At 34.1% G+C, this 13,543-nt stretch overlaps 2 protein-coding genes across 3 annotated transcripts in view; one reads left to right on the plus strand and one right to left on the minus strand.

Moving 5' to 3' along the window:
* The window catches only part of PIK3CA (phosphatidylinositol-4,5-bisphosphate 3-kinase catalytic subunit alpha), an 80,772-nt gene that overhangs the window by 40,060 nt on the left and 27,169 nt on the right, over nt 1-13,543 (plus strand). Inside the window, exons 3-7 of the mRNA XM_058295368.1 lie at nt 5,883-6,310; nt 6,817-7,026; nt 8,466-8,716; nt 11,057-11,302; nt 12,037-12,122. Of these exons, the coding sequence (XP_058151351.1) occupies nt 5,959-6,310; nt 6,817-7,026; nt 8,466-8,716; nt 11,057-11,302; nt 12,037-12,122 (1,145 nt within the window). The 5' untranslated portion in view covers nt 5,883-5,958. The remainder of the gene's footprint in view (nt 1-5,882; nt 6,311-6,816; nt 7,027-8,465; nt 8,717-11,056; nt 11,303-12,036; nt 12,123-13,543) is intronic.
* KCNMB3 (potassium calcium-activated channel subfamily M regulatory beta subunit 3) overlaps nt 5,651-13,543 on the minus strand; it is a 49,043-nt gene continuing 41,150 nt past the window's right edge. For both annotated transcript variants that reach the window (XM_004478978.3, XM_004478980.3), the window contains one exon: nt 5,651-10,634. In XM_004478978.3, coding sequence (XP_004479035.1) covers nt 10,463-10,634 — 172 coding nt within the window. In that variant the 3' untranslated portion in view covers nt 5,651-10,462. The remainder of the gene's footprint in view (nt 10,635-13,543) is intronic.

Genomic DNA, 13,543 nt, shown 5'->3' on the forward strand with positions numbered 1-13,543 from the left:
AAAAAAAAAAACAAAGTTCAGGTGATAATGGAGAGTCAGACTATTGTTTTCTACCATTCATTTCTCCTACTTGTTTTTGTCCTTCATCTAAGAACCAAATGACTTTCAGCATCACCCAAACACAGTAAATTTTTTTTTTTTAAGATTTATTTATTTATTTAATTTCCCCCGCTCCCCCGGTTGTCTGTTCTCTGTGTCTATTTGCTGCGTCTTGTTTCTTTGTCCGCCTCTGTTGTCGTCAGCGGCACGGGAAGTGTGGGCGGCGCCATTCCTGGGCAGGCTGCACTTTCTTTCGCGCTGGGCGGCTCTCCTTACGGGGTGCACTCCTTGTGTGTGGGGCTCCCCTACGCGGGGACACCCCTGTGTGGCACAGCACTCCTTGCGCGCATCAGCACTGCGCCTGGGCCAGCTCCACACGGGTCAAGGAGGCCCGGGGTTTGAACCGCGGACCTCCCATGTGGTAGATGGACACCCTAACCACTGGGCCAAGTCCGTTTCCCCAAACACAGTAATTTTTAACTGTAATTTTTATACCAGACCAAGGAAATAATAAAAAAATTTCTGACCAGCAATTAATGTCACATTTTTCATGCTTCAGAGCTCTTACAGTGGACCCTATCATATCATCATTTGGTCTGTTTGCCTTTAGTTTATAGATTATTGTAGAATGCTGGTTAGGTGTTGATGCTAACTAGAGATAAGTAATGGAAGAAGGGAATACTGTAAACAGGCAGGCTAGCAACAGAGGAGAAGTTACCATTAATTGCTAGAAAATAAAGGGGGCAAGGATCATTTTCAAAAGGCACCATCTGCAACCCAGGGTCATTGGTTTTAGGACCAGAATATCCCCTAAACTCCTCAATAATCCTTAAGAGCTTTGCTATATTATGTTTAAGTAAGTATATAGCACAGCAACTGCTGTTTATAATGAGGACTCTTAACTCATGAAGAAAAGGGTAAATAGTGAATTATATATATAATCTAAGAAAACAGGACTACCCTGATTAAAATATTTATCATTTAGATATATAGAAAAATAGGATGAGCAAAACCAATGTATTTCTTAAGGGTACTGAAAAGTCATGATTTACAAGTATATGAATATTTAGCCTAGAATTCTGAACTCAGACCTCCAACAGAGCAGTTCCTTGACTCTTGAACAGTTTTATTTTTAGTGACCCCCAAATGTCCAAATTGCAGAGATGAACATTTTAATATTAATTTCTTCAGTGATTAATTCTCCCTCATTGCTTTTCAAATATGTTCTTTTAAATAGAATATGCGCTTAAATTTGGATAATTCCATTTTTTTTCCTAGTCTAAATCCCTTTCATTAAATAGATATACTGATTTCTTCATTTTAGAGATTCCTCTAAATTTGGGAAATTGTGAAAGATATAGTTGTTACCTTAGTTTAATGTTGATTTGATTGTATCTTATAGTCAAAAAGCAATTTTAAGAAATACTAGCACTTGAAACTGGCACTGCTTTATGAAGCTCCTTGTTTACTTGCCTTCCTCTGTAAAAGACCCTAACCAATTTTTCCACCAACCCCTTCTGGTGCAAGTGCTTGATAATTCATAACAGCTTGAAAAGATAATGTTGGTATACTTTACAGTTTATAAATTTAATATTTAACATTTATCCTGTCTGCTGATCTCTTTGCTTATGTGTTTTTCATATTATCTAATCCTCACAACAATCCAATGAGATAGATGCTATTATCATGCTAGTTTTACAAAGGAGGAAAAATGAGGTTCAGCAACATGAGCTCAACTGCCCACAGCTATACAGCTCCTTAGGTAGGAGAGCCAGAATTTGAATCATTGTAACTTAAGAATCCACCAATGAATATTGCTGCAACTGAAGCCTAAATAGCAGGATTATAGCATGGGCTTTGAAATCGTCTAGACCTGGATTCAAAATCCATATCTAACATTTACTGGTAACAAATAACTTCACTTTTCTGACCTTTAGTTTCCTTATGTATAAAATATACACCATAAAAAGGGTTGTTGTCCATCCAAGTGCATGGTATATAATAAATAGTAAATGTTAGTATCATTCACTTTTGCTGCTTTTTGAGCTCTAGAGTAATGGTTTGCACAGAATAAGACCTGGCGTGAGCAGGCAAATACAACCATTTGACAAATCAAGTTAGTATCCTCTCTTCTGTGTACATACTGTATACCATAGGATACCATAATGTTAACCAGTGCCTGTCTTCAAGCTCTCCAAGTGTTTTATGGCTATGATCGGATTTACTGCCTTAGTGTGTCATGAATATTTAATGGTTCAATTGATTGCCGATAAGTATTCTATAGTAAGGATTGGAATCAGTCTTCTTTCCACTGAACCAGATTTCTCTTGCTAATCTTAGGGAACACAAAACTCTAGGGGTTATTATTATGTAAAATAGTTACCAATTCCATAAGGTAGACCTATTATTGCCATTCAACAAAGAAAACCATAAACACAGCTGCTGTTTTGGTGTGGCTTGTGGGTTTGGTTTTGCTTTTATTTGAATTTTTTTAATGCAGGTAGAGCATCAAGTAAAAGTACTATTTGGCATTTTTCCTTGGTTCTTCACTTTTTTTTTTTAAAGCTGCATAGCTTAAGTCATTTCTATAATTATGTATACAAATTGATCCATCTGGGTCTTTTTACTGGTCAGTTCATTTTCTTTTTAAAAATATAGGAAATAGGATAATTACATTTTAAATCCCATAACTTCATTGGATCTTTTTTATAAGTTTGAAGAAAATATTTTCAACTTAAAAAATTTTTTTTCTTGTATTCTTCATTATCTTTCCATTAATTTCTCAATTTCCAGAGGTGAGAGGAGGGCTAGAAATTCTGCTTTCTTACTTCTCACCTCCATCTGTAATAACCCGGAAGCCCAAAGCCTACTATAGGCACTTGTGCAACTGAGAATTGGACAGCAGACATGTCTCATCAAATTAGGCCTTACTTGCTCTCTTAGATCACTGGCCGTGAGCTGGAGCATGTAGGGGGCAAACCTAGAAGCAGGGAGACCATTTAGGCCTCTGCGGTAGTCCAAAGATAGCCCTGTCCTGACCCAGGGTACTGAGAATGTAGACAGATTCAGGAAGTAGAATTAACAAAAATTGTTGATGGGTTAGATGTAGGGTATGAGAAAGAAGAGTCAGGGATGGCAGGTTTCTGGATTGAATGCATCCTGTGCCTCCCCTCCTTCCTTTCTTATTTAATTCCCACTTTTCCTTAAAGGACTTTGTATGTCATCTCCTTGGGAACCTTCCCACTCCAACTTTTAAAGCACCTGGCACTTCTCCACAGTAACATTTTTTCTGTTTCACAATTGTGAGCTTAATTACAACCTACATCCCCCCATACACACATACACCTTATACACACTCTTCACACTCAGGACTTAAGTTTTGTGAGGGTGGAACCGCATTTGTCTTATTCTTCAGTATATTTCCAACACCTAACAGACGTGGAGACAGCACTGGATAGATTTTTGGTGAATATGGGAAGTATTTATGGCTATTATCCATAGTTACTAATAAAGTAATTGCAAACAGTAAGTTATCTGGGCCTTTTTGATTGATTTCTCTAGCTTAGCTTTCATTTATTTTTATTTCCTTTATCTTTTCTTGTATCCTTACAGTTAAGATTTATATATATATATATATATACAGCAAGAAGTAAACTTGTATTTTGTGGGTTTTGACAATGTGTTCCAAAAGAACCCCCAAGATTATTGACGTTTTAAAAAAATAGGCCTTCAACTCAAAATAGTGCATAATACAGTTTTTAAAATATTACAAGTGGTAATATGGTTGGAACATTATAGTGGAAAGAGTCATGGGTCTTATTTGTGTGTAGATCAGTTTCCATCAGAAGTATTAGGAATGAGCTATATGAGAGTATAAACTCATCATCACACCTCAAGGAAGATGCACTGATGATGCTTTTTATTATTGTAAATATATACCTACCAAAATCATACCTTAAGAACAGAAGGGACTATGATATCAGTCAATACCCCCCAAAAAAAAAACAAAGATTGATTTTTTTAAAAAAAGACTAAGCTATGTAATTTCCCATTACTGCAGTTTGTGTGGGGAGCAGGAGGAGGTGGGGAGGAAAAGAATTTGACTTCCAGGCTTTACTGATCTTTAAAAATAGAGCAGGGGAGCAGATGTGGCTCAAGTGGTTGAGCACCTGCATCCCACATTGGAGTTCCCAGGTTTGGTTCCTGGTGCCTCCTAAAAACAAAAAAACAAAAAACTGCAAACAAAATAACCAACTCAGGGGAACCCACATGGCTCAGTAGTTGAGTGCCAGCTCAATTGCATCCCACATATGAGGTCCAGGGTTCAATCCCTGGTCCCAGTACCTCATACTCACAAAATTAGAGCAGTCGACCTGTGATCTCAAAGATCGTTTATGGCCCTAAATCTATTGCTCCTTAACATAGAAGAGAACCATAAATGGTGATACGTAAAGGGACGTTATTTTGAATTACCTCTTTTCATTTTCACATAGCCTCAGATAAAAAATTTTTTGAGCATTTATTTATTTTTATTGTATTTTTTTGAGGATACATAGATCACAAAAAAATGTCACATTAAAAAAATAAGAGATTCCTACATAACCCCCACTCCTCCCACATCAACAACCTCTTTCATCATTGTGGCACAGCCATTGCATTTGGTGAATACATTTTGGAGCACTGTTGCACCACATGGATTGTAGTTTACATTGTAGTTACATTCTACCCCAGTACATTCATTGGGTTATGGTAGTATATATATATATAAAGTCCAGCATCTGTCCCTGCAATATCATTTAGGACAACTCAAAGTCCTGAAAATGCCCCCACATCACATCTCTTATTCCCTCTCCCTGCCCTCAGCAACTACTATGGCCATTTTCTCCACACCGATGCTACAGTTTCTTCCATTATTAGTCACAAGACAAATGAGTTTATATGGCTAAGAGGCTTCAAAAAAGAGTCAGGAGGTCATCAGAGGGGTCACGCTTACACACACCTCAGCAGGATCCCAGAGACAGCCAAAGTAGATAACAACCCCAGGTACTGGTACTTCTGAGGGCTACAGAGACACAGGTTATACAGTCATGGCAGTTGGCTCTGGAGGTCAGTGCCTTGTCAGTACGCCCTACTTTGGAATTTGTGTTCCTGAGTGTGATGGAGTTGGACTCAGATGTGACCTTTCTACACATGCCTCTTCTGTCACTTTTACTGAACCTATGGATGGTGCTGGGGTTGGTATAGACCCAGGAGACTTGAATCTCTGCACTGACCATGTGCCAGCTGGGCCTTGAGCCTCAGCACTGAGTTGCAACTCCTACTCTCCAGTTTGTTGCACTTACCCAAGTCAGCTAACAAGGAGGTAAAGATGTTCAACCACCACAACAGGGAACCGAGAGTGCCTACAACTCCAAGCAGGAGAATCTCATCCATCAATCATGTGGGATCTAAGCCCCCTCTCAATAAAGAGGTTGGGTGGATATCACCATCGCAGGGTCCACAGGATGGAGGAATAAAATATGGATTAGAATGGACTTAACTGGTATTCTACTATAGAACTCAGATACAAATTGACGAGACCTGACTTAGAAAGTCCATTCAAATGCAGTGCTTTTTTATTGAATAACTTTATTAAATTTAATAAAATACAATTTTCTGATTTCTGCTTCAAAATCAATTCTTTACATGCTATTTTCAAACAGCAGTCTCAGTCAGTCAGAATATTTAAGTTGAATTATTAATCCTAATCAATTCAGACTATAGAAAATGAATTTTTAAAGTTAGCAATACCATAAATGTATTCTTTATAAACATATAACAAATGTTTTCCTTCTTTGGTTTAGGTTTCTGCTTTGGGACAGCCACACATCTAATCCTTTAAAGTAGTTTTGCATATAAAACTTGTAAACAATCAGAACAATGCCTCCAAGACCATCATCAGGTGAACTGTGGGGCATCCACTTGATGCCCCCAAGAATCTTAGTAGAATGTTTATTACCAAATGGAATGATAGTGACTTTAGAATGCCTCCGTGAGGCTACCTTAATAACTATAAAGCATGAACTATTTAAAGAAGCAAGAAAATATCCTCTCCATCAACTTCTTCAAGATGAATCTTCTTACATTTTCGTAAGTGTTACCCAAGAAGCAGAAAGGGAAGAATTTTTTGATGAAACAAGACGACTTTGTGACCTTCGGCTTTTTCAACCCTTTTTAAAAGTAATTGAACCAGTAGGCAACCGTGAAGAAAAGATCCTCAACCGAGAAATTGGTATGATATGTAATTTTCAACTAAATGGGATTGTCATCCTGTTCTAAAATGTAAATAACTATGAAGCTTATCTGTAAGACTCATTACTAAAGTAAACTGTAAAAAAAAAACATAGCTTTGTAAATAAAAATGATTATAAACCTTAAGTAGTTTTGACTAGTGGGCTAAAGAGCTATTTTTAACACCTCTGTATTATTCGGTAAGGTTTTCTTTAAGAAATATGTTGAAATGACTTAGATTTGTTACATTCCAGTTTTGTTTCAAATCTTTTCTAAAAATCTATCTGGATTAGGTTTGCTGCCTTTGACAATTCCAGAATATGTTATTTTTATATTAAAAGTATTTGGATTCTTCTCAACTCTAAATATGTATTCTTCAAAAAAAATTTTGACCCAGAAAAATTATTTTATTGTAATCTGCAAAATCCACAAGTTCCCTGTTTATAAGAAACATCTTCATCCCATGTGTTTAATAGAATGTTACACTATTTATATAATTTGTTTAAGGTTTTGCTATTGGCATGCCAGTGTGTGAATTCGATATGGTTAAAGATCCAGAAGTACAGGACTTCCGAAGAAATATTCTAAATGTTTGTAAAGAAGCTGTGGATCTTAGGGATCTTAATTCACCTCATAGTAGAGCAATGTATGTCTACCCTCCAAATGTAGAATCTTCACCAGAACTGCCAAAGCACATATATAATAAATTAGATAAAGGTAAGAATATTGTCAGTCTACTGACATTGGTTACTACAGTGAAATATTTCTGCTTTATATCTGTTTTCTTGTATGGTGTTTTTTTTCCCAGCTGTATGATAAGCTTCTTGAAGGCAGGGACTGCTTATGCTTACAAGATACAGTTGAACACCAGGTATACAACTTGCATATAAATATTGATTGTGAATAGATTATATGCATATGGTAGTGGTCAGTTGGTAAATTGTTTATCTCAGAATAAAATTTAAGAACTTTTAAGTTTGAAATTCACTATTTTTTTTAGGATATCAAGGGAATTAGTGCTGATTCTCTTTGTACAAAGAAAAACAAGTATAAATAGAAACTTTTTATGATATTTGGGGAAAACTTAACACATTCCTGTTAGAAATATATGAAGAAAAAATAATTTTCTTAATGTTAAATACAGTAAGTCTGGTCATAATGAATGATAATATATAGGTTGACTTTTGAGGTTTAATATATCAAACAATTTCTAGAGTTAAGTAAATATGAAAATAAACATAGTTTTTTTGGAAATGAAAATATCATTGAATCAGATAAATATCTACATTTTTCAAGATAGCAAAGTGAAGGTTTCAATTTGAAGTTATAGAATAGGTTAGCTCTCAAACACTATTAAATATAGAATTCTGTTAGTAAAATAAGTTAAGACATGTTACTATTATTTCACCTATAGTCTGAGTAGTTTGATGCAATATGACATAAGTTTTTCATATATATTCTTTGAACTTTCTAGTATACTTTTTAAAAATTTAAATGGAATATTCATTTTTCCTCAAAATTTTAATGAAAATTTCCAGGCATATAAAACTTGAAATAATTTTACCACAAACACCCAAACCACACTGCCATAGTTTTCATCTTACCATTTTTCGCCATCTCTGCATTTATTCTCTGGCTTATTTATCTTAAAGGAGAGAAAAAAATTAGAAAATGAGTTTCCTTTTCTCCCTCTTCCCCTATTTTTCCTATCATTCTAATTCAGTATCTTTAAGTTGCCATTGATTCTTTCTCTTTACTTCCCATAGTTACCAAAAACTCTTCCATTTTTGGCACTGTTGAGCCTTTGATACTATCATGAGTCACTCTTCATAGGGCCTGTATCCATGAAGTGTGCCATGCAGGTTAGAATGGAAATTGACCCACTAGTCAGAACTATACATGCTTGTCATAAAATGTGAGATTTGACTGTGATTTGGCAGCCCTATAAGATTTGATTGATTTGTCTATAAAACATGTAAATAATCAGAACAATGATTTCCTGTTTCTTCTTGCTGTCTACTTGTATTTAATTCTCTTGATTATAGGCCACTTCTGACTATAGCTAGAGTAATTGGAGTATATACTTTTTGAAATTTGTCTCTTGAAAAATGAAATCTATATGGTAATTGCATCTAATAATGTTTTTCTTATTATAGGGCAAATAATAGTGGTGATTTGGGTGATAGTTTCTCCAAATAATGATAAGCAGAAGTATACTCTGAAAATCAACCATGACTGTGTTCCAGAACAAGTGATTGCTGAGGCAATCAGGAAAAAAACTCGAAGTATGTTGCTATCATCTGAACAACTAAAACTGTGTGTTTTAGAATATCAGGGAAAATATATTTTAAAAGTATGCGGATGTGATGAATACTTCCTAGAAAAATATCCTCTGAGTCAATATAAGGTGAGATACAAGTTTCAAAAATACTAATTTTTAAAATTAAATAAAAGGTAATCACATTAAGGAACAGTATCTGTATTTTTAAAACATACTTTCTGAAAATTAAGTAATCAATATTAGTAAATAACAAATTTTTTATACTATACTTAATTTGAGAGACTGAAAATGTTGACATTTATACTAAATCCAAAATATGGAGTATTTTATGATTTTTATCCCTTCCCAAGGCAAAGACACTGGAATGGAATTAAAAATATACATTTTAAAAACAACTTAATCTACTGATAATTAATATGTACTATTAACAGTTCCTTACTATCTGTTTCTATTCATTAAATAAATACCTGTAAAAACCAACTATATTTATCAAGCATTATGTCAGTTACTGATTTATAATATCAAGCAAGACATGGTCCTACTTGCAGATAGCTTACAGTCTAATGGGAGTTATGAATAAGAATATAGCCAATTAAAATATACAGTATCATTTATATTAAAATTTCTGTTCTAACTACTGTTTCAAATTCAGGCCATTGCATTTTTTTACTTAAAATTTTATTAAAGTTTATCATTCATACATGAACATAATAAACAGTAAGTGTATAATAAAAGTTGTGAATTTACAAAAAACAAATATGTATATCATCATACAGGGCTCCCATACATCACCCTACCACCAGTACCTTGCATTGTCGTGAAACATTTGTTACAAACTATGAAAGAGCATCATCAAAATATCACTACTCACTATAGCCCATATCTTACATTTGGTATATTTTTCCAAGCCATTGCATTTTAATATTTTTTAAAAATATATCCATACTTTTATCTGTCTCCTCTCTTGGTAGTGTTTTGTTTTGTTTTAACAAAAAAAAAATGCTTCTTGAGGAATGTTTGTACAGAAGAGCAAGTAGGCAGCAAACCTGGATTGAACATGAATATGATTTAATAGAGTGAATGAAAGAGGCTATCTAAATGAAATTGCTTTCCTTTAATAAGGATAGGGTTTTGTTTTGTTTTTGTTTTTTTTTAAGGAAACTCTTTTTCAACTTCAAAAATAAAATAATAGACAAAAAGCAGTTTAACAAATTATGGAAGGATTACTTGAAAAAATTCTGTTCAGGCACATTTATCTCATTAATCATAAAAAACTCATTTGTTTCTCCATTGTTCAAAAAGGTGCATAAATAAGCACAAATTGGTTAAATGACATGACCCATGTCTCCTTGTTAATGAAGAGTATGCAGAAAAAGTGCTTAATCATATTCATATTTCATAAAACTAAATCCCATATTCTGGTTTTTTTTTACCTGTAGCATTGATACAGTACCTTCTTTGCCTTTGCTACAAAAATAGTACAGTATTACTTTTAACTATAGTGTAAGTCACATTAGTTGTATTTTTCCCTTGTATCACCATATTTTTTTTTTTAGGTATTAGAAAAGTAATTTGTTTATTGGGGGCAAGAGAATGCAAACAACATAAAATCAAATGCTTATCTGGCATTTAGCTGCTTTTTCTTCCTCTACCTGTCAAATGGGAGTTGGATTTTATTTGTAATTTTCTAAGGGCCCCAATATGCGATGAAATCCTTATGCAGAGGGAAGCTGTGGGGCAGATTCCTTAAGTGACTCTTGGGGTAATTCTTAGGAGAGTGGGGAAATTAATTCCTCAATTCTGCCTACTTCTTCCCCTTCTGCTTCATGTGTACTACAAAATAGTCATTGCATGTAATGGTGAGCCCAGCAATTAGCAAAAGAAACTCTGGAAGCCCATTTTGCCATCTTGACATTGGCCCAGATCCTTCATTATTTTGTCCCCAGCCAGAGGGTCTTCTTGATTTTCCAAAAATCCAGGGAACTCCTTTTCCATGAGTACTCTCAAGTCCTCCTTTGTTAAGTAGCCTTTATCCCCGGCAAATCTGTAAAACATAAACATTCCATTTGAGATGGCATTTTGATGAGGTCTGTTGAAATCTGTTAAAACCTTGGCTGGGAGGTGTGGCGTGGTCGTTTGGAGAGCTGGGATGTGGGGCCAGTTCACCATATTCTTAATACCTTGTTGTAGAGGAACATAAGGCATTGTTTTCACAATGAGTTTCCTCTTTATACAGTTTATAATCAGAGGTACTTGGTTGATCCTGTACCTGCTATAATCTAACTCAAATGATAGTATTTTGAATGTTATAAATATAGCAATTGTTAGAAATGTTGTCTGTAATGTTTGATTTTACCACCTTACAGATTAGTATGTAAATTCTCTCGTACTGCTCTTACATGTTGCTTTTACATGAAAAACATTATAGGAAATGGCTTTCCTCCCCCCCTGCTTAATATTTTATAGTATATAAGAAGCTGTATAATGCTTGGAAGGATGCCCAATTTGATGTTGATGGCTAAAGAAAGCCTCTACTCTCAACTACCAATGGATTGTTTTACAATGCCATCTTATTCCAGACGCATCTCCACAGCTACACCATATATGAATGGAGAAACATCTACAAAATCTCTTTGGGTTATAAATAGTGCACTCAGAATAAAAATTCTTTGTGCCACCTATGTGAATGTAAATATTCGAGACATTGACAAGGTAAGGTCAAATGCTGATGTTTGTATTGCATCAAAGATCATTTTATATAAACCTTTTCTTATTGAACTACATAGTAAGCTACTGACCTGCAGTATAATGTTTTCAGATGGCTAGAAAAACACCTAAATCTCAGAAAATAAAAATATATAATTCCGTTTGTTTCCATCCATCGCAATGGTTACATACCTCATTCCATAGTTTTAATATCCATAGTTCTAATACCATAATTCTAATATTCTAATAATTCTAATATGTCATTCTAAATGCTTAAAACCAAAATTTTTCAAGTAAAACTTTTTTTTTTGGTCTTTATCCCACTTTGTGTGAATATTCATGTGATTTGTTGCAGAAATAGTAATGTCTTTATGGGGTGCTACTCCATCTGCTTAAGGGTATTAAGTATTATTAGTATTTGTACCAATTTATCTTTCTAAAATAAGGAAAATGGAATTGTAAAACAAATCTGGCTTAAAGGCTTTCAGATGAGGGATTGTGGTTCTACATTAATTCTTGCAGTCTATTATCTCTGGTTATTAGTCGATGAAGACAGCAACAAACTAGTGAAGAATCTTAAAAGTTAGTGTTACTTTATTACACATGTGACAAAAGAACAGAAAAGCTATATCTGAACAAAATATCTTAATTGGTTCTCTTATTCATATCAGTTAATTTTTTTGATATTGTTTAATATTTGATTGTGTCTAGTGTACGTATACATATTTTTTTTCCTTTAGATCTATGTTCGCACAGGTATCTACCATGGAGGAGAACCCTTATGTGACAATGTGAACACCCAGAGAGTACCATGTTCTAATCCCAGGTAAGAAAGTATGTCGATTTTTATTTCCAAAGGTCATATCAGTGTTTAGCATTGTAATCAGTAAAAAGTAGTGTATTTTAAATCAGTAGGTGTGTACAAGTCATATAATTACCAGATATTTACATATAAAACATAAGGACTTTCTCTCGAATGTCAGTCAGAGCATTGCTCTAAAATTGTACCGGAAGGGATTTTCTGATTCTTTCTTCCCATTTTATCAGGGAGAGAATAGAATATGGTTACAATTTTGTGGTGATCATTCCCTGCAAAAGATCTATAAACCTAGAGTGAGAGTTAGCAGACAATTTCAGTGCCAAACTATTTTGAGGACCTTTCTTTCAGATCCCTTACAAGAATAGGTATTTATGACATTCAAACAAAGGATGTTTGGGAACAAACAATTTCTTTGTGGCAGGAAAATTTAATGGGAACATTTTAAATTATCAGTGCCTAGATACTTTGAAGAAATAAAAGGTAATACAATCAACAACTTGCCATCCTGCCATTTCTTTGCCTCTTCTTTAAAGTCATTTAAGTCAACCTAATGAATATAATAGCAGAAATATCTTAAGGGAACACAAATTACTATTGAAAATTAAAGATTAGCTTTATAGAATAGCAGTAGAGCTAACTATCGAATCCTCCAGAAATAAAGTGCATGATGGATTTAAACTGAATGAATGCTAGGAGAATCAAGAAAAAGTACTGGTCTTTCAATTAGGCTGCTAGAGATGGCCACCATTCTGTAGCATAGGTAAAGTTTAAAGAGAGGTTAGCCTGCTTTACCAGGAGGAAGGGAGTTATTTCCTCACCCTACATGAACCATTATAGGTCAGAAAGTACGTCATTCAGCTTAGAGGTTATATCGTAACAAAGAACCCAAAATTTTTGTTAATTTTTGCTAAATTATTTCCCACTCATCACTGCATATCTGTCATAGGTTGGAGGAATGATTTTGGGAGGGAAGAGAAAAACAATATTTGAGGAAATAATGGCCAAAAATTTTCCAAATTTGGTGAAAATTATAAACCCACCAATCAAAGAAGTTCAACAAACCCCAAGAAAAGACCTCAAAATAGTAGTGGATAGATTTATCCTAGTTTCAAGTACGAAAAGAAAATGAGCTTTATAATTAAAGGTAAATTTATTTAATAATATAAGATTGAAATGTTGAAATTTCAGTAAATTACAATATCTATGTAGTAAGGACTTATATTTGATTATCTTTTTTTCCCCAAAAATTCTTAGTCTAAAAGGTGAAATCTTTGTGGTGATAGTATGAGGATTTAAGTAATTTTTTTTAAACTTTAATGTATTAACAAAGAGGAAAACAAAAAACAAAAAAAATCAGAGATAAATGAATATGAAGACTTTACAAAGATAGAAAAGTAGATTGAAAATATTCTGGGAAGCAGACATGG

Source organism: Dasypus novemcinctus, chromosome 4 (genome assembly GCF_030445035.2).
Source record: "Dasypus novemcinctus isolate mDasNov1 chromosome 4, mDasNov1.1.hap2, whole genome shotgun sequence".
Classification (NCBI taxonomy): Eukaryota; Metazoa; Chordata; class Mammalia; order Cingulata; family Dasypodidae; genus Dasypus; species Dasypus novemcinctus.